At 42.7% G+C, this 25,711-nt stretch overlaps 1 protein-coding gene across 1 annotated transcript in view; it reads right to left on the bottom strand.

Moving 5' to 3' along the window:
• EXT1 (exostosin glycosyltransferase 1) overlaps nt 1-14,230 on the bottom strand; it is a 272,068-nt gene extending 257,838 nt beyond the window's left edge. The window contains exon 1 of the mRNA XM_063079733.1: nt 12,631-14,230. Within this exon, the coding sequence (XP_062935803.1) occupies nt 12,631-13,592 (962 nt within the window). The 5' untranslated portion in view covers nt 13,593-14,230. The remainder of the gene's footprint in view (nt 1-12,630) is intronic.
• Between the last annotated feature and the right edge of the window lie 11,481 nt (nt 14,231-25,711).

The raw sequence follows: 25,711 nt of genomic DNA on the forward strand, positions 1-25,711 counted from the left end.
TCTAACATGGTTTCTTTGGATATAGTGAAGGTCAAGGGGACACAGTTGACCCAATCTCAGCCAAGCCTGCTACAATGTGGAATCCAATAGGAATCAGATCACATCTGTATTTGGTAGCCAAAATGTTATTCTAGAAAAGCTCTAACAATGTGTTTGTTCACACTAGCAGCTGTGTCTCCTAAGAGAAAGAATAAAAGTATAAGCTCCAATGGGTATGAATGCTTCCAGATCTTCAAAACACAGGCTAGAATTTCCTCCCTTTTACCTTGGCTGCTGTTGTAAGTTCATCATCAAGGACAGGCGTACACTGCTTAAACTTAACATGCAGAACCAGTACAGAGGTCAGGGTCCTGCTACTGCCAATAACGCCATCCTAAAGGAAAAGTCATCAATTGTTAATAGCCATGCAAATTGTTGAAAGTAGAAAGTTATTCACTGTTACCGCTTCCTGATTTACTAAGTGTCCCTGCATGATGGGATCACCCGGTTGGCTACTTGGATTACTAGAGAAGGAAAAATAGTGTTAGCTTCTCTATCTCACACAGGTTACCCCTGAAAGTCATTTTAGGTGATCCCACTGTTACATCTGCCAGCCCAATTTCGTGTTTTTTCAAAAGGCAGGAACAAGACCTATGTGATTGCTCAGCTTCATAGCACTGGTGGGAAACATTATACTTCTGTGAAAGGAGAAAGAATTTTTTTTAAAAACACAAAGTCATATTAATGAGAAGGACTCTTGGTTGAAGAACTTCCGGGAAATGAAAATCTATTGTATTTTGGCAACAGTTCCAACAGGTGCTTGGAATTCTGGGCACTTGCCAAACCACCAGGAGCTTCTATATGACTGGCACGCTACCATATCATATTGCACATGGCAACTGTAATGAGCTGTAAACAGATAGGTCAGATGAAAGAAATAAAATTAAAACATGATAAATACACATAAATGGTAAGTCAGAAATTATATAAGTCTAACGTGGTTTAATGGAACAGACTAGTAATGATGATAACAATGGTTCTTTATGAGTGTTTACTATATACAAGCACTGTTCTAATCATGTTAACATATACTATTACCCATTTAATCCTCACAATCACAGTCCTATGAAGTAGGAATTATTATTATCCCTATTTTACAAGTGAAGAAAAGGAAACAGAGAAGTTGCCCAAAGTCTCACATCTAGTGACAGAGCCACCACTGGAATTCAAACTACTCTTATCCAGAATCCATATGCATAACCTCCATGTGCTCCTTGGCTGGAAATAAAGAGAGCTGTGTTCCATTCCCAATGCTGTCACAACTAGCTCCATGACCTTGGGCAAGTTGGCCAACTTCCCTGGACCTCTATTTCCTGATCTAGATGATGTCAAAAGTTACACTAGATCTTAAAATCATTTCCATAATCTTATTGCTCTTCCCTGCAGACTATCAAGACCCCAAGTATTGGGGTCAGTTGAACACTATGCAACCATCCCTGAGCAAGCATACAACAGACATACAGATATACACATGTATGTATGGACCAGACAGTCCCAATCAGCGATGAGCCCACAGGCATCTGTACAGGAAAACCACATAAGAAAAACTGAGGACCAAAGAGGCTCAAACACTCACCAACACTCCCTAGGTTATCACTTCATATTTTGAATTTAAGGGTGCTAGTTTCTTAGATTACTTTTATAGAAACCTAAGATTTATTTTGATATTTAATCCTTTTTGCCCTCTTATCCCACATGGCTAAGTCTAAAATAAGTACAGGAAAATACCACTCCATCTTTTAACTGTACTAAACATTGAGGTACTTAAATTTTATTTTAACATAAAATACTGTTCATTTTTTTAAAAACATGTAATATAACTCTATAATCTAGATACAAAAAATATTATACATTTCCACTCCTTGAATCAATAAAAGACTGACTGCCCTACATTTACAGGTTTGCAACATTACACTTGCACACTTAAAAATGCAGTTATCATAAAAAGTGTTGCTTACAGGTAGCTTTTTTAATGCAGCGTGAATTTTAAAGGAGCATGTAGCATATAAGGAATGATATTTTCAAGAAAAAAATGTATTCTCTGCCTCTCGGTAAAGCAACAGCATATCAGTATTAGATTGGATTGGATTTTCAGATTGCTTCAAATATACAGACCTAGAAATAATTTTGGAAAATGGCCTTACCAACCTTTATAAACACATAAAATGTATTTCATGCTTAATCAAGTGTCATATGATTGTCACCAAATCTGAATCCATTTTTAAGACCTACTAAGAAGTCAAGTAATTGTAATACAACATGCCCACCATTTTATCCATACACCTTGAGTACTTTAATGCAATACCCCGTAGGATTCCACAAAGTTAACACAAATAAGCCAGGAGATTTTAAATGTAGGAAATGGAGGCCAGTCCGGTGGGACAAACAATTGTACACCTTCCCTTTGCTTTTACTTCTCTTTGCTTTTTAATTAAATGATAAATCTCAATATGAATTCATTAGAAGCCTGATAGCTCAATTAAGCACTATGTTACTGTATACTCTGGGGCAATGCATCGATAACATTTAACAGAGTTTGGATGTAACCTGAGCAAAAAAATATAAGCCAAAAGTTTTATTCAACCGATCTTTGGGGAGAAAAATTGCAATTAAGGGGAGGAAAAAAAACTGTCCCAATATCTACAGACTGTTAAAGTTAAATGACAAAAAGACCACAATGGTCTTCCTGTAGCAATAAATTCTTTGAATTCATATTATGCAGCAAACCCTTTCACTTCATTTTAATTCAGCTTCATTGATACTCATACCCAACAGGACAGTGAAAAAAGAAAAATAAAGAAAAGCAAGAAACTACCTTGAAAATAGAAAAGATTATTGGAAGGAACTTCCCATTTGAAAATGAAAAGAAACTATACGAATGAGCAAATGAATAAAATGAACTTGGAAAAGAGATAGAAAGGCCTGTACTATAAACCAGAGTCACATTTGCAGACTCCATACTTTGAATATACCGCCAACAATGGTAACATTCCTGACAGTTAAATAAATGTAATTTTTTTTTCACTTATGCAACAAAAACTGAGCACCTACTGTGAGTCGGTCAGGCATGGTGCTGCGGCTCTGAAGGTACAATGGTGAGAAGCTCGAAGTCATTTTCCCAAGGAGGTCTTCCTTCCCCTCCATATTTAACACTGCAAAACCTTCCCTCACCACCACCCTCACTGTGCATCCACACTACCTGGTGAGTTTCAAAAACCTGGAACTTCATCCCTAGATAGTCTGATTGGTCTGGACCAGGACCCAGGCCCTATTTTCAAAATCTCCCCAGGAGATTCTACTGTACAGTCAAGGTTGAGACCCGGTGCTTTAACCCCATTCCATACATTGCTTTTTTTTTTTTGCAGCATTTAGCACTTTCTAATACATGCCATAGTTTGTACAGGAACAGCCTCCTCCGGCCTCTACTGTGAGCATCTTAAGGGCAGGCATGTGTCTCTTTTGTTCACTGTTGAATCCCTAGTGCTGTACACAGTAGGTGTTCCATAAGTATTTGTTGAGTAAATGAATGAAACACTAACATGAATCCTCCAGTACAATCTACTGGAAAGAGAGAAAAACGAATGGAAAGCCACAAGTGGGGTAAATATTAAACGTTCTACAAGCACACACACCAGGACGATTTGGCCTAGTCTGAGGCATCAAGGTACTGACCCTGGAAGAAGTCAGATGGAGCTGGGTGGCAGCTTTCCAGAAAAGGAAGAGGGCATGTGAGGAAAGGGGAAGGAGGAGTGTGGCTGTGCCATGCGGATGGGGGGGCAGGCAGAACTGGACCAGCCCACCTTGATAACTCACGAATTAACTATGAGAAGCCCCCCAAGGCATGTTCAAGCAGGGAGTGATATGATCATGGTTTCTATCAGTGGCACCACGGATGATTTCCACCAATCTTTCATGGTGCTGGCATGTATGTAGGAAATGTGAAATCCATTCTGTACTTCCACTTAGCAGTTCCCATTCTGGGCACCCCTAGAATATGTGAAGAAAAGAAGCTAATGACATGCACCCCAACATTCCTTCCAGGGAGACCCCTGGTCAACAGACGAGATGTCCCCCTCCTCCCATCCTGAGCAACTCTCTTCTCCAAACCACACACTCCATATGCCACCCTTTGGGCAGGCAGGCCAGCCCTGACCCAGGGCCACTCTTCACCTGAGACCACGGCCCAAGTCATTCTGTCCACTAGTCAATCAGAATAACTAGCACTGAGGGCCCCCACAATATCAGAAAACTTACCATTTCTCATCAATTTAAACTACTGATAGATGTCATAAAAATCTGGAAATCAGTGTTAGCAACAAATACCAGAAACTTAATGCTAACTCAAAGAAGACTCCATCTCTCCAGAGCCCTTGGGGAATTTGCTAAGGTTGGTAGCCACGTTTTCCAATAGAGAGCTTACTCTTAAGAGCACCAAAATATGTTTATGTTAACCATAGGGGTTAAAAAAAAAAAAACTATAAAATGCATTACCTGTTTTTCTACTTTCTTAAACAAAGGACAGTGAACACAAATGATGGTTCAGGGTCAACACTTTCCTGTGCTATAGTTCACCAATTATTTACAGAAGCTCTACTTGGTGTTAGGCACAGTGCTAGGTGCTGGGACTTAGAGGCACACTCACTCCTGAGGAGTATGTAGGACACAATCGTGGGCACTTGGCCACCTGTTCTTAAATTTCCACGTTCTTTACTTCTTCTGGGCATTACATTTATAATTTTCTGGCCTGCTTCCCTATATTTGGGTTACCAGCTGTCCCTTCTTCCCAGATCCCGTTGCAAGAATCCCTCTCTCATCTTGAAATTTACTGTGGCCAATCTACTGGAGGCTAAGAAATCAGATTATCAAACCGGTTAGGATTGTCTCTCTAAAGTAAGATTAAATAAATTCTAGGTGAGAACCCCAAGTGATACTCTATAAGTCAATCACACTATAGTTTGTGTGTGTGGTCTCTATGACATCATTTCCAGCTGTTCAAAAGCAGTACAATGCTGTGGTAAAGCACACAAGTTCAGAAGTCAGACGGCTTCGGTTCATACCCTAGATGTGTGCTCTTAAGCAAGTCACTTTCAGAGACTCTCTGCCTCAGTTTTTTCATCTGTAAAATGGAGATAAATGGGTATCTTCCTGCTAACTATCATAAAGATTATAGAAGAAACTGCCCATTATCCAGCATATAGGACAGCCTCCATAAATATTAGCTGTTATCATCACCATTATCAACCGGGCTCAAATATGTGACTGCCAACTTCCCCTAACCACAGTCCCCTGTTCCAGGAAACAACTTTAAGCCATTCTTTTCAAATGAATAAACACCAATTAAATCCAGAGTGGTGATGTGCAGGGCAGTGCTTTCACTGATCAGACCACCACAATACCCAAATCATGGCCTAATATGAATGGCTTTCCCCAGGACCAATGATCGCTAGAACAGTCAATCAGACTAGTTTCCTCCAGAACCTAGATGAGAGAATTCAGGAAAGACTGGCCAGTGGATGACAAAAACACCCAGGGGCAGAGGTACTGGCCAAGGGAGATATGAAGGCCCAGAGCAGGGGCAACGGAGCCTGTCCCAGGTACTGTGCTGGGTCCTAGAACTTACCAGGGCAATTACAATTCAGTTTCTTTCCCATAACTCTTCACAATAAATCCTGTGACTGAAGGTGGCCTGAGTGATGCTCTACTCTTTGCAAACTAAGGCCTGCTGAACCAGCCCAGGAAGGCTACTGAATACCTGAGCTCCATTCACATAAGGTGTCCCTCCAAATGTCACTCCCAATTGGTGAGGACATAAAAGTCAATTGGAAAAAAGGGTAACCTGTATTTATAGAGCAGTCAACCAGGGAACTTGAAGGACATGGAGTCAGGGAAGTTCCTGGCTGCCCCAGAGAGCACCCTCCACCTGCCCCATGTTACATGCAAGCTCCAGCTTGAAGACCCCATGTAGATCCCACAGAAACAATGGCTGGGCTTCCAGGGTACCTACCACAATTTTCTGGTGACTTAAGTATCAAGGAAGTGACGAGTAGTTATTTCTGCAGCTTAGTTAAGAAGAGCCAAGTTATGAAACTACGCAAACCTCTGTGGTTGATTAGAAAATGGGAGGTGGGTGGTTTTAATAATAACAACATCCTGCAGAGCACATCAGCATTTACAAGGCACATTCACACACACTCCACAGCATTTGATCCCCTTTAACAACCCTGGAAGGCCAGTATTACAGTCTCCATTTTCAGATGTGAAAACTGAGGCTGAGAGGTTAAAAACCGAGTCCAGGAATTTTGGGGAATCAGTTACTTACCTGGGCCGGGGTGACAAGCCCAGAAAGTTTCACAGAAGACAAAAGGGTACACTAAAAGAGGACATGTATCCCCGCAAATCTCTCATTACTATTAAAAGCAATTACACTGCAAAGAAAGCCTTGAAAATAACTAGGCATAAACTATTGGTTCACTTTTTTTCTGTCTTGCTTTTAAATCACTTTGAATAGGGTTTCTTTACACTTAGAATTCCAGGCCTTCCTTGGATGCCTAAATTCACCTCCTACAGACCATGGAGTCAAAAACCAAAGAGAAAAGAGAGAAACAAAAGCTTTGATTAACTGATATGCTCAGTTAGAAGAAGGACATCTACCCAGGTAAGGTCTGCAGATTCTGAGATCCCAGGAGAGGGTACACAGGGTGTCTCTGGGTGCCTGCTCTGTAGGAGATGCAGGGAAGTTTTGACTGGAACAAAAACAAAACTTCAAAGAGAACAGAGCTGTGGAGCTTCAAAGACCCCCTGCAGGACCAATTAACACCTACAAATGTTTATCTAAGCAGTCACATGATGATGGCTACTTCAGTAAATGGGTGTTCAGCCTTACCTTAAAAACAGCTATTGCCCCGAAGGGGATTGGGGTGGGGGGTGAGGAGATAGGGGAGGAAGTTCTGTGTTGTTTTTTTAGAGAGAGACCTTTGCTCAAGAAAAAAAAAAAAAAAAATCAAAACAGAAAAAAATCATCACAGATTTCTAATGAAAACAAAAAGATAGAAAAAAAGTTAAATATCTAAGAAACTGCAAATGGTTAAATAAATTATGGTCCAGCTATCATTTAGGAAAAAAAAAATCATGCATTAAAAATCCTATTTAAGACTATTTAGTAGGCTAGGGAAATGCTCCTAGATAATGTTAAGAAAAAAACAACATTAACAAATCAACAACATCCAAAAATACATTTAAAGTCTGACTTCAACTTTACAAAACCGACAGACTGTCAAGAATTTGTTTCCCTCATTGCAATAGCCGCAGCTCCAATGTGTACATGTCTTGCACAAACAAGGCACTTAAGAAAAATGTGTTGAATTCATTATCTACTTAATATTAATTAAGTGATAATTAACAAGGTACTTGGATATGCAGAGATAGAACGATATAAACACACAGGTATATACATGTGTTAGAATAGACAGACTACAAAGTTTAACAACAGTGGTTAGCTCTTATAATGGAATTAGAAAAGAAATTTAATTTCATATTCATATCTTCTGTATTTTCCCAATTTCCCACAAAGACTTCTACAATTTTTTAAGCTGTTTTTCTTTAAAGAGCCTCAGGCCCTGGGAGCAGTGGGCATGTGTGTTCCAAGAATAGAATCTTCCAGTGGGTCTTCCATTTCTATCCTATTGGATCACACTGTTCTCCCAGGACAAAAGTCACTCCTGTCCTCATCTCATGGGTTCACTTACAGTTACAGAAGGAAACCCTGCAGGGTGTTATCAGTGGGGGCAAAGGTCACTCACATGGATTGCTAGTCAGCTTACTCAGGTATCCTGGAAGAGCTCTAGGAGAGAATTACAAGCAAAGACAGGTAGACAAAATTACAATGCCCATTGTCTGGAAGAGCTCAAGGAGTTCAATGATTAAATGTCAGAATTAGGGGCCATCTTTATCACATCTCTGGAGAAAAAAAAAAATCCGATAAACAAAACACCAGACTCACACTTAACCTGTTAAAAACTAACATTTAAACAGGTGGAAATTTTGTTTGATTCTTTCATTTTGTAGAAGAACGAGAACAGACTTTGGAATCTAAGACCCCTAGATGGAACACTGCTATTTACTCACTGGATGTGATGTTGAGCTCCATAATCTACCCTCTGGGAGCCTACATTGTCATCTGTAAAATGGAGTTTTAACCCACCTCAAACTGTTGGGGAAAGGCTTAATGAGCTAATAAAGCTAAATTCAAATAATAGTCCTTCAACAAATCTTCTAGTCCCTATGTATTACAGGAACTTGGTCAAGATGGAGGAGGTTTTAGCTAAAAACAATAAGTTATTAAACTCATGGAAACATGAGCTTCTGTGTTCACGTCTGAACATGAAACATGTTCAGATTATAGAATCCAACAACCACTCGCCTTACGTGGTTCACTCTGAATACACTGTGCTGAAAAGTGAACATAATGAGATAGCAGTAGGCCTCAGTTTGGGATAATGGGGGAAAAAAACCAAAAACACATTTAACATTACTACTTGTCTTCTGCACATTTTCTTTTTTCTGTAAATGCATCCCAATTCAATTTGTGGTTCCATCAGCCTACTCTCTAAACCTTTAGGGCCAAATTAAAAGGTTCAAAAAACTCCTACTTAGAATAAACAGTTCCAAGGACCTACTCACCTTAGTTAGCAATAGAGGTGAAATGTAAGCCCCAGAGCAAGAGGTAACAAGTCTGAGGATTGGGAGTACAGGGGAGGTCAGCCCCTGGAACCATATGACAAATTGTGTGTCTGTGTGTTTTGCAACATTTGTCCAAGTTTTCATCAGTTTCCCAAAGCATTCCAAGAGAAATCCCATAACAAACACCACCAGTAAAGATCTTCTAGCTGGAGAGCTTCCAAGGGTGTCTGTGATTAGAAATGAAAGACTGTAGATCAAGGAAAAATTCAGGAGGCCCACATTCTAGGGCTACCCTTGCCACTAACCAGTTTTCTAACCTTAACCTTTAAACATTCTGTCCCTCTGTTTCTACATTTGTAAAATGAGGATGTCAGAAGCGATCACTCACCTTCAAGACTCTTACAGACACCAGGATTGTGAGGTACAGCTTTAGCAAACACAGGAAAAGGTAGATGGCAAAAAAGACCTGCACAAAATCTTGACTATTGCCAGAAGGTGCTTAAAATATTCACCACTGCTTTCCTTGGAGGGGTCAGCGATAGAAACCACCTCTCATTTCCTTCTCTTTCTTCTATTTCAGATAGCCAAATCTGAAGTTTCACAATAATGCCCTTTGAAGGGATTTGAACTATGAAGTTCATGCAAAAATAAAGTAATTCTGTAAGGTTTCAGAAGAAGCTAAAAGGATGTAAGATAGAAAGAATGTCTCTAAAGCCTCACTGCAAATCATCTAATCACTGCAGCGACTTATTTTAGCTGGTGTCATCTACATTTGTTAAAATATGTAACTGATGAAAATTAATTATGAGTGCCATTAAAATGGATGTTTTAATATAATTCTAGACATCTGGGTCAAAAATTACAAAAGAAATTTATTATCTCTCTACTACAAAAGTATTTTCCTTCATTCCACGGAGCTCTTCTGTATCTTTGCAGTGTTTAATGTTCACAAAAGCACAGATGAGATGGAATTCTTCACATATTTACTACTAAATATTGTCACATAATGTTATATGTCACTAAAAGCAATGATTTTTTTAAAGATACATTTGTATATATTCTATAATATCTTAACTTGGTTATGATACCATAAGTTTTCAATCTAATTATCAGACCCCATAAGTCTAAAGCAAACTTATATGTGGTTGCTTGCGGGAGCAAATTAAATTGAAGCCTTTTCATAGGCACTTGCTAATAAAGAAGTAGATGAAAATTGATTGTATTTTTACAAGTCATTACCAAATGAATGCATAGAGCTCCCCTGAAGCAGTATAAAGCCCATTCTACAAAAGAATAAACTAATGCTCGGTGAAGAATCAAAGTCACAGGATGAGTCAGTATGAGAAACCAAACTTACACAGACCACTTCAATAGACGTAACTTCAGTATCACCTCCTCCTAAAGTCCTGGAGAGGTGAGCATATCTTGATTTGAGGAGCTCTGCATCTCATATATGCAAGACAAACTTCTAGAAAACATCAGTGCAAGTAGCATAGTAGTTGCTCTTACTCCAGAGCACAACACGCCTTGATTGCTCTGCTAGCGCAATGTCTCCACAGTTCAGAGTTCTTGGCTTCATCTTCATGTGTTCCAAAGTCAATAATAAAAGGCAATAATATTTGCAAGCACCATTTCTCAAAGATAAAGAATTCTGATAACCCAATGAGAGTAATGGGTTAAAACTCCAGGTATACCAGGCTCCTGAATGTAAACATTCTGCAGCGCCATACTGTCAATACTAAGCAAGGTTAGGGCTGTCAGGTATGCAAAAGGGCAACATAAAGGAAATCCAGAAGTGACCCGCTAAAGAGATCCCTGCTTGGGAAAAAGAGCAAACTTGCTTTCCTAGAGACGCAATCCTGAAGTCCTGACCCCTTGTGGTCTTTAAACATAAATCAAACAAAGGTGTGGGTGTCAGATTTCTTGGCCCCATCACAAAGAGGTCAAAAATTAGTTAAATTTAAGTAGCAAAACTTAAAGTTTCAGGGAAACCAACCCCTCCTCCTTTCACTGCCAATCTCTAGGAAACGCTCCCATTCAGCAGAAAATGTAGAGACTTGGGAATTGAAGGTGTTGTCCAAATTAATGTATAATTCAGATTCCTAAGGTGAAATTTCAGCTCTAATCCCTTTAGAAGAACGAAGAACACCACCATCCTTCTACAAAATTTGGTGAGAATGCTTTAGAAAGACACTGAAAGGTTAGACTTCATCTTGAGTTACTCCACCACAAACCAGACAAAGAAATTCCTGAAAGGCTATAAGCTTTTTTTTTCTTACAAGCACCCACAGGAATAGGCCAATGTAAATGTCGTATAAACAAAGCAGTTCATTACTAATCATAGTTTGTTTCTTTTGTGAGAAAATTTTAATCCATTGGGACTGCATCCAATATTTAATTGCCCCTGAATTAGAGTAAAATATGGATTCATAATTGATCCTAGTCTCAGGCTTTGCTTATGCTTGAAAAGCAAAAGGTGTTGGGGTTTGGGGAAAAGAATCTGAATGCTTGATACTTTCTCCTTCACTCTCTGTGATCTAGTAAAGAAGGACTTAAATTTCCCTTCCAATCACTCCTAGAGAGGCCTGAATGTCTGAGGAAATCCACAGACAACAATCAAAACTTTCACTTCAGCGCCGCTTTCCCACCATACCCCTTCCTGTTTCAATCAGGTTTGCAAAGCATTTCCCTTATTCTGCATTTCATGAATCAACTGCAAAATCTGCCAACCTCTGCCAGTTCCTCTCGTACTCAGCTGAGAGGTTCCCCTTCCTTCCCTGGGTAGCACAAGGCTGCTCTGGTTTTTAACTGGCATAACGTGGAAATGCACTATAAGAACTCACTAACTCTTTCATAGCCAGATATGTGAGAGTCTGGGACACTGACCCCATCTACTGGAAAGTGCCCTGCCAAGCTCAGGTTAAAGCAGATTTGTGGGGTCTAACTTTGACTCCAAATCCAGTTTGTCAGTTACCCTCACTGAGAAGGAAAAGGAAGAGTGAAAAGGGCTAAAAAGTAACCAACTCAGTTACTTAGCAACTAGACAAAACTCGCCTCACTAGGGAAGGAAAAGAGGCATCTCAAACCCATTCAAAGAGTAACAGTCTACGATTTACATGCAAATAGAAAAAGACAAAAGGAAAAGGGAAATCTAAATTAGCAACCGGACCTTACAGCAGTGGGGCATTGGGACTGAGGCCCAGATTAAAAAAACAGTTTCTCCTATGAAAGAGACAGGATATATACATATAAATGAGTAAATGAATGAATGAATGAGTGAATGAATGCATGCATGCAAGGCCACAAGCCCCAACAAGCTTATGGTCTCCCTTCATAAAAATCAATGCCATGGGGGAGGCAGAAGACAGGCACACAAAGTTTAGTAGCTAAATTAAAACCATTCCCCAGCTAACAGGAATTTAAGGCTTACAGGAAAATGAAAATTTGAGATTAGGAAAACTCCAGGGAAAGCAGATACTCCTCGCTCATGAGAAAAGCAAACAAAGCCTCAATCTTGGAGGAAGGTCTCCGGACTGCGGGTAGATCAGAGCCTCTCCCGGCCTCTAGACATCCTCCTATACCCATGAGTGAAGCGCAGTTTCCAAACTTGATTCAAATCTCCACCCTTTACAGAAGACACATCACCTTGAAGATTTTCTAAGCAAGAGCGAGACACTGTTGCCTGCTTGGCTCAGGAGAGTGCTCCAGGCTTTTCAGTTTGCTGAAAAGGAACTCAACTCTTGGTCCTCAGCTTCTAGCCACACACCTGAACCAGGCTGTTCAGTCCTAGATTCAGAAAAGGTAGAGGACAAGAGGGCACTTCTCCGTCACCCCAGCCCCCAACCCTGCACCTGGACCGAGGCAGGCACGGCCCAGGGCTGACTCGCAAAGGCAGCCAGCTGAGCTACTTACTTCTCATACTCGGTGTTGTCTCGGTCACAGCGAGAATCCTTGTGCTTTTGCCAGTCTTTGCCATGCTTGCAGGTGGTGAGGAGCACAACGTCCTCCCCGTTATGGACGTGATATAAGGCATTCCTGGTGTCTGACCCTATCCCTGTCAGGTACCGTTTCCCCTTGAATACCAGCATGTACTTCCTGAGAGGAGGGATGGTGTTAAACTTCAAAAACCCCCTCTCCCCTCCTGTCCTGGGATGATCCTTAGAAAAGAGGGGAATAGAAACATCAAAGTTGGGTCGGAAGTTTTCAGTACTAATGCTGGCTTTGGCCAGCATCGCCTGGCCGATGTCAAACCCCACGTCCTCGGTGTAGTCAGGCCAAGTGCCGGAATATAAATTAAAAATTAAATGATTCCTACCATTGTTCCACAAGTGGAGACTCTGCACTTTGGATCTCAAATTGTGCACATACTGAGGTGACAACTGGTCTCTGTCTAAAGTATCCAGACTCAGGACAAAGAGGCACGCCTGGCTGGGGTCCGAGGTGTAGAACCTGGAGCCCTCGATTGCCGCTAGAATGTTTTGGTAACTTTCGGCGATTTTCTCCCCTTTTTGTTGCGGGTATACGTAGACTTTGAAGCCGTTTTTCTTGCAAAGGGTGAAATCGAAGCAGGACTCCATGCGGCACTTCTTGCCTTTGTAGATGCTCGAGTTGGCGTCTCGCTTCTGCCGGGGGGAAACGTGCACGCTGGAATCCTCGTTTTCCAATTGATCCCAAGGAACGAAGGGGCGCAGAGCGTCCGGGAAGCGGGGCCAGAAATGATCCGGACTGGGGTGGTGCAAGCCATTCCGACCGCTGTGCTCTTCTCTCCGGCTGTGGCTCCTTGATGCCCTAAACTGCAAGCCTCCGAAATAAAACAAAAGGGCGAGACAAGAGCCAGCTGAGAGCAGGATGAAGTAGCGTTTTTTGGCCTGCATGTGTCCTGCCTGGGTCAAGAGGATTGTAAATAAACACAAGAACCACCCAAGTTTCCCAATCAACACTTTCAGCTCCAGTCCGCCATCTTCCCGCCTGTAAAGACTTCAAACTCTCCGCTCCCACCTTCTCTGGACGCCTTTCCCCAAGCCGTGGACTGATCCAGCGCATGTGGGCGATTTCTTTAACTTTCTCCCCTTCGGTCTTTCATCTTTGGGTTGCACGATGCACGGGGAGAGAGCGGGGCTGAATATTTCGCACCCCGGCGGGCGAGCAGCGGACTGTAATCTTCTCGCATGCAACAAGACGGAGGAAAAGACAGAGAGAGGGGGGAAGAAAAGCTCCCGATACCCAATCAATGGCAAGACGAAGTGATTGCCTTGCCTTTCGGATCCCTCTCGGCAGCGTGGAAAACGAGCCCCGGGAAAGCAACTTCAACTCCTGCACACTCTCGTGCAGAGCACGCCGGTTCCAACAAGTCAGCCGATCCCGGCTTCAGCCGGCTAGTGCATCTTGCAGCTGGGGCGCCGTAACCTCACAAATCCCTGCATGTCTCTTTATTCCCTTCTGCAGCGGCTCCAAGGCTCCGGCGGTGTTTACTCCTGCGCTCGCGGGGCCGGCCCCCGGGACGCGCGGCGGCGGCGCTGGGCGGCGGCGGCAGCGGCGGCGGCGGCGCGTCCTCCCCGCGGGCAGTGCCGGCCCCGAGCGGCGCTTCGCAGGCCCCCGCGCGATCGCTGCCGCCCGCCGCGTTCGGTCGCCGAATGTTACCCGGTTCTGAATGTTACACTTACACATTCCATTCCCGACACGACAGCGCTGACCTCATCCATCCACGCAGCCCGCGCTGCCATTGGCCGGGCGTCACGTCCGGGGGGGGCGGTGCTTCCGCTGCGCCCATTCATAACCCCCCGGCCGCCGGCTGGGGCGCCGGCGCGGCGCGAGGGGCGCGGGACGCGGGGACCCGGGGAGCCCCGGGTCCCCTCGGCCGCGGCCGGCGGGCGGGCGGGCTGTTGGAGCGCGGGGCGGCCCGGTGCGAGTCCGCTGCCCCGCGGCGCGCGCAGGCCCGGAATCAATGCCTGGGCCGTGCCGGGAAGCAGCGCCGCCCAGAGGCGCCCCGGGGACGCGGCGGCCGGGGAAGGAGGGACCGGCGGGGCCCCGCGCCGTGCGGCTCCGGCTGCCCCGGGCGCCCGCGAGAGTCCGGTCTCCCCCGCTGCCTGCCTGCCGGGAACGCCTCCCTGTGCAGGGGACAGAGTGTGCGGGTTCCTGGGGAAGGGTGCTTGGAAATGGAGACGTGGAGAGCGCCCGAGGGAGGGACGAGGAAAGACAGATTTAAGGGAAAGCGACCGCCGATCTAAGGCGGCCTCTCCAAACCCACCTTCCACCCTCCGAGGCCCCATAGTTTTATTCCCTACTAAGCATCTAGACAGTGTCGCTTATTCCTCTATATCCCATCCTCATTTTTCTTCCCCGAGGAGACAGCCCAATCCCCGAGGATAAAGAGGAATTATGACAATTCCTCATGTCTGCCTCTGTGTGCCCAGAGTAGGAGACACCCACCTTAAGTCCTCATTATCTACGCCCTCAGCCTTCCCTCTGTTCCTGAGCCCCCTCCGTCGATTCTTTAAGAAGCTTCCAAAAGACCCAATCACAGCGAAAAAAGAAATTTTCTAATGGCTGAGGAGAAAGCCATTAACTTAAGCTTGCCCTGAGTCCTCCAAGTGATGTTATTCGCCTTTGGTGGTGGTGGTTTTTAAGATGTCTCTTAGGGCTGGGTGACTGGGAGAACTGCCACTTGACCCAGTTGTAGAAGGGAAACTTGAAGCGGAAAATGGTTTTATTTACGACTGAGAGGTGGTCAGTCATTCCTTCAACTGACCTCCCACTCCGCAGCCCCAAGTTTCTGCAACCTCCAGTGAACTTCATTGGATAACTCAGGTGAATGACCTGCAGACCTCTAATGATTCTCCAGGACCACAAAGATGTGCTGGGTTCCCAAACAGTACCTCTGGTCAAAGTCAAGCTCCCTGGCATCATAGGCTGAGCTCTGATGTACAGAGAACATCTCCCACTTTCTTCTCTGCTGAAGTTTTGGGCCTGGCTAAGCTGGATAAACAGTTGCCCAGGGCAGCAAGTTTAGTGATTGTTTATTATGGGAGTGACTGAGCTAGCAGACACTTCCCACCTTCCCTCAGGCTGCAGAAAACCCCAGCGGGGTGAAGGGCATGGTTGTAACAAGGCAGGGTGAAATGACTGAGTGGAAAGTTGTAGACATTTGTTGTTTCAGATTTGTTTTAATAAAGGGGGGAAGAGGTGTGGGTGGGATGTTACTATACATTCCTAAAGCCTCTCCCTATTTCTGACCCACCAAAGATGAGGTAGCTTTTCCAGATTTGACTTGTACCTCCTTCACAACTTTGAGAGGCCTGGGACAGGAATGAGGATTCAGTCATCTTCCAAATACGAGGACAACGATGCAGATAAATGCAGTGATTGGAACCATATGTGACCCACGGCTCCTCCCAGCTGGGTTGCTAGGAACAGTCCATCAAGGCAGGGGTCCTTCTCCTTAATCAGGGTGCCGGTGATCTCAGCCCTGTAGAAGTTGGAGCTGTGGAGACTTCAGCCCCTCTATATCCTACCAGTTATCCTGCATGACCTTAGGGGGAGACAGCTACTGCCCTTGCTGTGTTGTGTTCTCTTCCTGCTTTGGCACGAGTTTCTTGCCTTTCTTGCCTACCTATGGCTGAGTCTCTCATCCCACTCCCCAGTGTTATCCTCTTCTACCCTCACATTCCATAGTGTTGTCTATTGTGAGAAAAAACTTTGATACTGAAAATTCGAGAAAACTTGGATTCAGACTTCAGATCTGATATTTACTACTGCCTTGGGCATGTGGCTTAATCTCACCGAACCTCGGTTTCTTGTTTAAAAAGGCAGAATAATAATAATAATATCTTTTTTTTTGCCAGCCTCTTTCAATTTATAAATTGTAAATTAATTGATCTACATGTGTCATATCATTAGCTTAAGTTCCACATTTCAAAATCTAACTGGAATCTAAAGTATCCCGTACAATAGCATCATTATTGTATAACCTTCTGTTTCATTTTTCTCTAGCTCTTCTCATTAGCTGAAGATGCTTTTATTCGTTCCCTCATTTACTGTGTTTCTTCACTGTAGGGAGAGCTCCCTGAGAGCAGGAGCCATGTCTGTCCTTCTTCTCCTGAATCCCCTATGCCTGCAGCAGTTCCTGGCATGTAGGTGAAGCTCTATCACTGATTCAAATGAATGAATGAATTACTAAAATTCAACTTCACCACAGCAGTTGAACAAGCTTGAGAAGAAAGATGCCATAAGCACAGGCAACAAAAGCAAAAATAAATGAGTGGGACTATGTCAAACTAAAAACCTTCTGCATAGCAAAGGAAACAATCAACAAAATGAAAAGGCAACCTATTGAATGGAAGAAAATATTTGCAAACCATATATCTGATAAGGGTTAATATCCAAAATACATAAAGAACTCCTACAACTCAATAACAACCAAAAAAAAAAAAAAAAAAAACCCACAAAATAATCCGATAAAAAATGGGCAAAGGACCTAAATAGATATTTTTCAAAGAAGGCATACAAGTGGCTAGCAGGTATTGGAAAAGGTGATTCACATCACTAGTCATCAGGGAAATGAAAATTAAAACCATAATGAGACATCACCTTATACCTGTTAGAACAGCTATTATCAAAAAACAAGAGATAAGAAGTGTTGGCAAGGGTGTGATGAAAAGGAAACCCTTGTACACCATTGGCAGCACCTACAACAGTACCTGTGACTAAATAAATATTTGTTAAACTAATTAATTTGATCCAATTGTCTGTAGGGCAGGTAAGAGAATATTCAAGGCTGGAGTTCTGTTATAACACACACACACACACACACACACACACACACACACACACACACACACACACATCCCAATCATTCAAACCTTTCTTAATTTCCTTTTCCAGGAGTAATTCTTCCCCCAGGGCTGACTAAAGACCTGGAAACAGCATGACAACAAGTACCCAGAAGACATAGATTCTTGTCTTGCCTCTTTCACTTTGTAACCTTGAGCAAGTCACTTCACCTCCCTAAGCTTCCATTTCTAATTGGTAAAATCGGGAGTAACTATAACATATATCATGCTTAGTGCACTGGGTTACTGTGTGAATCAAGTGAGAATGAATGGATAATATAGGAAAAAGCCCTTTGCAGTCCCCAAAGCATATGGCAAATGTAAGATTTGATCATCACACTCTTGAACTAACATGGACACAAGTACATGAGATCATGTTTGCAAGTTGACAACATTAGAGTATTACCTACCAAATACACAACAGTTTCCAGATGCTTTATGGATTTTAGAATGGTCATTGACTATTATAAACAAAGAGGAAAAGGGAAGAAAGAAAACTCACCAATGGTAGAAAAGCAAAGGAGACTTTTTTTCTGTATAAGGCACCATAGGCACAAATGCTTTTCAAGGGTCTATAATTATATTTGTTATAGGAAAAAAATAATTGTCTCCAAAATATGAAACAAACCAAAATATTGAAATTATTAAATGTTTAAATCCTCTAAAATGCAACCTAAGGTTGCCTGGTAAAGCAACCCAATTTTCATAAAGTTATGCAGAATTTTTATTTGACATGGGCACATTTCAATATTTGGGGGATGTGTGATGGAGTCTATACCAGTAAGCATTCCCAGCTCCTAGAATGGCCAAGAAACTGCTGGATATATACTGGTTGGTTATAAAAGGTGGGAAAAGACAAGCAAGTCAAGGAAAGTTGGGGCATCAAGAAGAAGTAGGGAGATTTCCAGCCAGAAAAGAGAAGCCCAGTGTCCAGGAACTTGAGAAACCTGGAGCAGGTTGTTTCTGAATGCTGGGCCCTGAGGGCTTCATCCAAAACATGCAGGACGTGACTTGATATCTTTCCAACTGAAACAGTCAAGGATGCCCTGTGTAGACCAAGTGGGTAGAGGAGGGGAGGAGCTCAGGAGAGAGGAAGCAGGAACTCCACTGAGAAGGGAAGGAAAATCAGTATTCCCCAGGACAGCCAAACAGGAAGGCTAACCAAGAGCAAAACTAGGGAAATTTAGCACGTATGTGTCAGATCCTGAGCCAGGTGCTTTATAAACTTTATCTCTTTGATCTTCACAAGGTTCCTAGGACACAGGTGTTATCTTTATCTGCTGTTACAAATGTGAAAACTGAAACTTGGGAGAGGGCCCTGGCAATTCATTCACATAGTCCTTAAACAAATATTCATTGAGCAGCTACTCTGTACCAGGCATGTGTCAGACACTGGGAGTATCTGTACGGAGTTGTCATTTATGAAACACTTTATGAAAGGAATTTTACTTAAGTGTCACCAGAGCCCTGCAAAATAAGAAGAGAATATTATCCCTGTTTTACAAAATGAGAGTAAGACTCTAGTTTAGAGTTTCTTAGTCTGAGCATTATTGACATTTTGCTCTGTTTTTCATTGCAACAGGCCATCCTGCATATTGTGGGATGATAAGCCACATTGCTGGCTGCCACCCACTAGGTGCCAAGAGCACACTCTACTCCCACCTGCACTGCCAGTTGTGATGTCAGAAATGTCTCCAGATGTTGTCAAATGCTCCTAGGAGGCAAAATCATCGCTGGTTGAGACCCATTAAACTAATTAAATAACTTGCCCAAAGTCAGCTGATTATCAACTAGAGAATTTAGCTTTGACTCTCATCTTCTGGCTCCATTCCAGGGCTTTGCTGCAACACTGAAGCTTCCTTTAGAGAAGATAATTTATCTTCCTTCTTCAAGACAAGCTGATCAGATCTCATAGACATTAATTTAAGAAACTTTTGTTAAGAACCTGCTATGTGCAAGACACTATTTTAGGTACTCAGGGCCCATAGTATAAAAGACAGATATGATACCTGCTGTCATTCAAATGACGGAGTTAGGTGATGAAATAGCAAGTAAATAAATAGGCAAAATAATTTCAGATAGTTCTATGGAGAAATTAAAAGGATAATGGCAATAGTTGGGATGAGGAAAAGTAGGGAGGCTCACTTTAAACAGGATGGTCAATGAAGGTGGTGAACTAACATTTCAGCTGACATGTATCCAATGAGGAAAGAGTCTTGGGAAGAGTGTACCCAGCCAGGGGTTGGGCCAGTGCAAAGGTCCTGAGGCAGAAATGAGTTTGAAGAATTACACCAGTTGTTTTCAAACTTTAGTACGTATCAGAACAATTTGATAGGCTGGTTAAAAATAAGATTGCTAGGTCGCACCCTCAGAGTTTCTGGTTCAGTAAATGTGGAGTGTGACCCTAGAATGTGCATTTCTAACAACTTCCCAGGCAAGACTTGTGCTGCACATTTTGAGAAGCACTGAGTTAGAGCGTCAGCAGAAAGGCTACTGTGACTGGAGTATGGTGAATGCAGGAACAAGGGGCAAGAGATGAGATCAGAGAAGCTGCAGGAACATTAGGATGCCCTGACACTGCAGGCCAGGAGAAGTGTTAGGATTTTATTTTAGGGGTGGGAAGGCCTTGGCGGGTTTTAAGCAGAGGAGCAATATGATATAATTTCCATTTTTAACACCTCACTCTACTTGTTGGTAGGGCAGGGAGTTATTGACATATCTAGTACGTATTTTTGAATGTCTTTATTCCTTACAATAAGGACCATTGTAAGCCTGCATAGCAAGCCAGGAAGAGAAGAGAAACTTCAAATACTATTTTCAAGATACAAAAACTATGACAATCAGAGTCAAGCCAATAAGCACTAGTCATTGGACTATTAGCCAGTGATTGCTGACTAGGCAAGATAGCTTGCCTTAGTATTTGTCAAACTGAAAACTTAAGCTGAGAATTCTCTCAGTGGTGTTAACTCTAGTGCTTGATATATTCACATGCTAGTCTAAGTCATATTTAGCTGTGCCTTTCATGTGTGTGTTTAACAACTTGGAGCTGGCTGCTCTTTCCAGTGATAGAACAGCCTCTTGTTGGTGAATGTTTTCTGAGGAACAAATGGTGACAAAGAAGTTGCCCTTCTCTAAGTCTGGATGCCATTCTGAGTCTCATAAAAGTTATACTGACCCCTGGTGGAAGATACAGACGCTCTACCCTGCTTGCTTGTGGTAGCTTCTGTTTTCTCCAAAGACTGATTTCTTTAAGAATGTATATGCCACACTGCCCCTATGTACTAGGGACTCACATCCTACAAGGAGAAACAGACACAGGGGGAAAAAAATCACAATGAAACTAACTCTGTGATGTAATTTACAAGAGGAGGAAAGGCTACATTTGTTGTGTCACTATTAACTTTTGTAGATTCATTTATAGATGGAGTAATTGAGAGAGAATGAGGAATGGAAATGTCAACTATCAAAGACGATGAAATCAGGAAGTCACCCACAATTCAAGTCCATTTTCTCCATTAGCTTTTAACACTTTTTATTATGTAATAGCCTGTCAACACTGCCTTGACATTCTTTTCCCTTCTTTTCAAACGTCTGATACCCAGTAGTATCACGTTTGTCTTACATTGTGTCAACTGAACATTTTTTATCATCTGGAACTTCTTTGCTACTATGGTACAATAATTATTGTTACTCAAAATGATAACCACGAGACCCTGACAGGTATTAAGGTACCTGCCAACTCACTCTAGAGAGGGTAAATCATGTCCAGTCCTACTTCAGTGAGCTAAGTGCATATCATGATTGTCTAACTCATTTCCAGTTGGTGATCCGTGTATCGTATATGGGGTAACTTGTTACCAGCACACTGATAAGATGGACCACAGAAGTAGTTATCCAAATGATCTCTGGATGCTCCAAGGTTGTTCCTTTGATTGAATTTCTTCTATTTCTCTGAATCCTGGGTTCTTGAGGTCTTTAAGAGCAATTTTTTAGGTCATTCTCACAATGCCCATAGCCTGAGTAGGTAAAAATGCACACATATATCTACAAAAGTCTGCTTGCCTGGGGACTCCCCTCTGGCCCAGGTAAACCGTTATTCTGAAAACTAACCATCAGAACCACTCCTCAAATTATAAACTCTGCATAACTTTAGGTCCATCCCAGTATATCAACTTCCCAGATATTCTATCTCAACTTCTGTCTCTTCAGACACTTTATTCTTAATATCCCAGAGACTGATCACATGGTAGAAGTGCAGGCAGCTCAAGCACTATAAGAAAAATATATGAAGAACACTAATATTTAAATACATTTTGATATATTTATATGTAAATTTCAGCATAGGCCTTGTCTCTGAAAATCTGAATATTTAAATCTCACCAAGCACACTGAAAATATTCATTGTGGCTTTAGTAAGCATTGAGAATTGCCGATAGAAGCATAATTCATGGTTTCCCTAATGTTTTCTCCCACTGAGGATTTTAGCCTGCCATACACAGCCTACCCTAGCTGCTGGCCCAATAATTCCTCATGACACGGGAAAAATGCAGACTTTAGTCCTGTTTAAGACTGGATAAGCCCAGTTCCTTTCTTGTTCTTTTCAACCTGTGGAGACTTGTTGGTAATGGGAACCCTCAATCAAAGCCTGCTCCAGGCACAGTGCAGACAGGCCTCACTGCTTTGTAAAGCTTCCCCTCTTCTTCACTTCTTGACCCCCTCTATGCCCACCACCCAACAACTTCTCCATCTAAGTTCTGATGTGACCTGTCACCAGCCACCCCCCTGGCTGCCCCCGGCCTGTCTGATCTTAGAATTCCTTGCAACAGGAACTGTCAATTGCTGTAAATTACATGCTGCCTTGACAAGAAGAATGCTAATCCTTTGGAGGGTTAGGAAGAGACTACAACACCTGTTTTGAGAACACACTCATCATTTGGAAATGATGGGACACTCTCCTGCACTACTGACTACCTTTCTTCTAAACAACAAGGGATCCCTGGGTGGGGGTAGGGACAACACAAATAAGCTACTACTTGGCCACCACCCAATTCCCATGTTCATGGATATCATCTCCTGGCTGCAACCTTGAGAAACCTTTCTGGTATTTCCCTGTCTGATCTGGTATTATAGTGTCATATAGTTGTGCACCTGTGTACATTTCTATTCATGCAGAATATTTACTGAATGAGCTGCATCCACTGGAGGCAGAAGAGTATGAGGGTACCTTTAAAAGTTCAAGGAAATGAAGCTGATACACAAGCGAACAGATATGAGGTTGATGGGAGGGAGGGGGAGAGGGAGGGGGAGAGGGAGGGGGAGGGAGGGGGAGAGGGAGGGGGAGGGAGGGGGAGGGAGGGGGAGAGGGAGGGGGAGAGAGAGGGGGAGAGGGAGGGGGAGAGAGAGGGGGGAGGGAGGATTCAATAAAGGGACACAAAAATCGATCACATTGTATATTGATAAAATAAAATAAAATTTTTAAAAAGTTCAAGGAAAGATTCATAATATCTTTTAAATTTATTTTTTTACAAACTTTTTGAAGTATACTCGCAGAGTGGTTAAACACAAAAGCTTTAGAGTCTCACTGCCTGAGTTTTATTGTGGCTTTACACTGTACATGTTGGGACTTTAGGCAAGTTACTTAAGGGGCTGTAAGCTTCCTTCAGTTTCCCCACATATCCGCCCCCCAAAAGAAAGATGACTGCTTTAGATGTATATGAGATGATACATACAGAACACTTGCCATAGTGCCTAGAACCTAGCAGGAGCTACTTAGTAAATGTTAAATATAACAGCGTCTCTCTCTCCCATCCTTTCCCAATTATCTTGCAGCCCCTTAAAGTGACTTGGTTTCACATTCTGTTTCTTCAGCAGTTATGTCTTCCAGAATTTGAATTAATGTCCTTCATGATTAAGACAGAGATTTCAACAAATCATGCTGAAGTGTTGCAGTGACTATGAAAGGACACATCCATTCATCCATTTATCCATTCAATAACAAAAATGTATGGAGTGCCTACTATGTTCCACAGTGTACCTTGTGGTGAGCAAAACAGAGTGTTAAACCTTACAGACTGTGAAGTCTACTCAAAGAAAGGACAGTGGACAGGCAAATAAACAGGTTAAGTGAGTGCTAAATGCTAGTGCTGCTCAGGAAATGAAAAATGCTTCTGAAAAGGAGGTGCTATTTAAACAAAGCGATAAGGAAGGCTTCCTTGAGGAGGCATTTAAGCAGAGACCGGAAAGGTAAGAAGAAGCCTATCTTGCAAGGAATGGGGGGAAGAAGCTTTCAGAGAGAAAGAGCACATGCCAACACCCTAAGGCCAGCCATGCTAAGCTGCCTGATCTAGCAGCAGAAAACAGAACCAGGTGGCTAGAGCCTTGTGAATAGGACACCCAGGCCCTGCGTTCAAGCAGCTCCTGTCTAAAGAGGCTGCTTGTGACAACAGGTTTGTCTGTTGTTCATATGAATAGAAAGTTATAGAGACAGAAAAAATTGGGTGAGGTGTTGGGGGGAATCAAACACATATCTTCTATTCTTTTTCAACCCTCCAACTACCCCATTTACTAAGCCTTTTCTTAATGCCTTCATCCAGAATAGAATTGACACTTTCTGGGCTGCACTGCACTGTGCAGAAGTCAATCCAAGTGTCCTTAACCCATTATTGTGTTTATTCTTTACATGTCCATCTTCCCAATAGGACAATAGTGCCAGGAGAAGCAGACTATGCCTTATACATCTGTGTAACTCCAGCATCTAGCACAATGCCTACCCTTAGTTGGTGCCTTGTAAATGTTTGTTCAATGAGTGAATCATCACTTAATTTATAGTGCTCTCTGTTGCCAGGCTAAGTGCTCTAAATATATTAAACTAATTAATTCTCTTTACAATCTAGAAGGTATATACTACTTATAGTGACATTTTACAGGAGAAATTAGGGCCCAGAGAGGCAAGTAACCCACATAAGCTCTTATAGTTGGAAACTAGTTGAGATAGGATTTGAACCCAGGCAATCTGGCGCCAAAGCCCTTGCTAGTCACAGCAGTGCTTCTCTGATACAGTATGTGAGAATCATCTGGAGAACATGTTAAAATGTGGCCTTCAGGGCCCCACTTGCAGAGTTTCTGATTTAATAGTTGCATTCATTATCTATTGGTGTATAACAAATTAGCACAAAATGAGAGGCCTGAAAAGAACAAACATTTATTGTCTCACAGTTTCTGTAGGTTAGGAATCTGGGCACCACTTTGCTGCTAGGTTCTATGGCTCAGAGCCTGTCACAAGACTCCAATTTAGATGTCAGGGGCTACAGTCAACTTAAGGCTTGACTGAGGAGGAACCAACTCCATTCTTACCCACACGGCTGTTGGTGGACCTCAGATACTTGCGGGCTGTTAGCTGGAGACATCGGCTTCTTGCCACGCGGGCCTCCCTAGAAAAGCTGTTCATAAGGTAGCAGCTGGCTTCCCTCATAGCCAGGGAGAGAGTGCAGCCAAGTCCGTAGTCATGTCTTTTTGTAACCTCATCTCAGAAGTGACATCCGTCAGAATGCCTAGTCTTAGAGACTGCCTACCACAGTAGAGGTGGGGTGGCCCCAAGAATGTGTATTTCTGACAGGTATTTAAGTGACAATGAAGCTGACAGTGGAGGACCACACTTTTTGAGTAGCACCAGTATACTATACTGAGTAAGTCAATGAATAAATGAATGAATAAACTAGGGAACCAAAAACCACCTATCCTTGACTGGATCATGTATGAGTACATATTGCATTTACTCAGGACCTTTGTCCATCCTGGCTGACCTCACTGCCACTTGTACCCCCAAGGCTCCTGTCAGGAAGGTGACTATGAATCTCATAGATTCATCAGTTTAGCTTTCCTAAACCAGGTGTCCGCTATGGTTGACCCGAACTGGATACATCCTGTTTTCCACTCCCCACAAGTCTCACTGCAGCAGCTATAAAACCTTTGCCTGACAGCCAAAAACCTTGCTTAGTGAGTTATGGACTCACAGAGCAGGGAGAAATAATTTTGAGAGATTCTCTTTCCTGCTCCCTGCTTTTAAGAAGGTATAGTAAGAAGAGTGAATTTTAACTCCACTGGGTTCCTAAGAGCCCAACCAAAGAGTGACTGCCAAATTAAAGCAGATTTGCTCTTCCTGCCTA

Source organism: Cynocephalus volans, chromosome 15 (genome assembly GCF_027409185.1).
Source record: "Cynocephalus volans isolate mCynVol1 chromosome 15, mCynVol1.pri, whole genome shotgun sequence".
Lineage (NCBI taxonomy): Eukaryota > Metazoa > Chordata > Mammalia > Dermoptera > Cynocephalidae > Cynocephalus > Cynocephalus volans.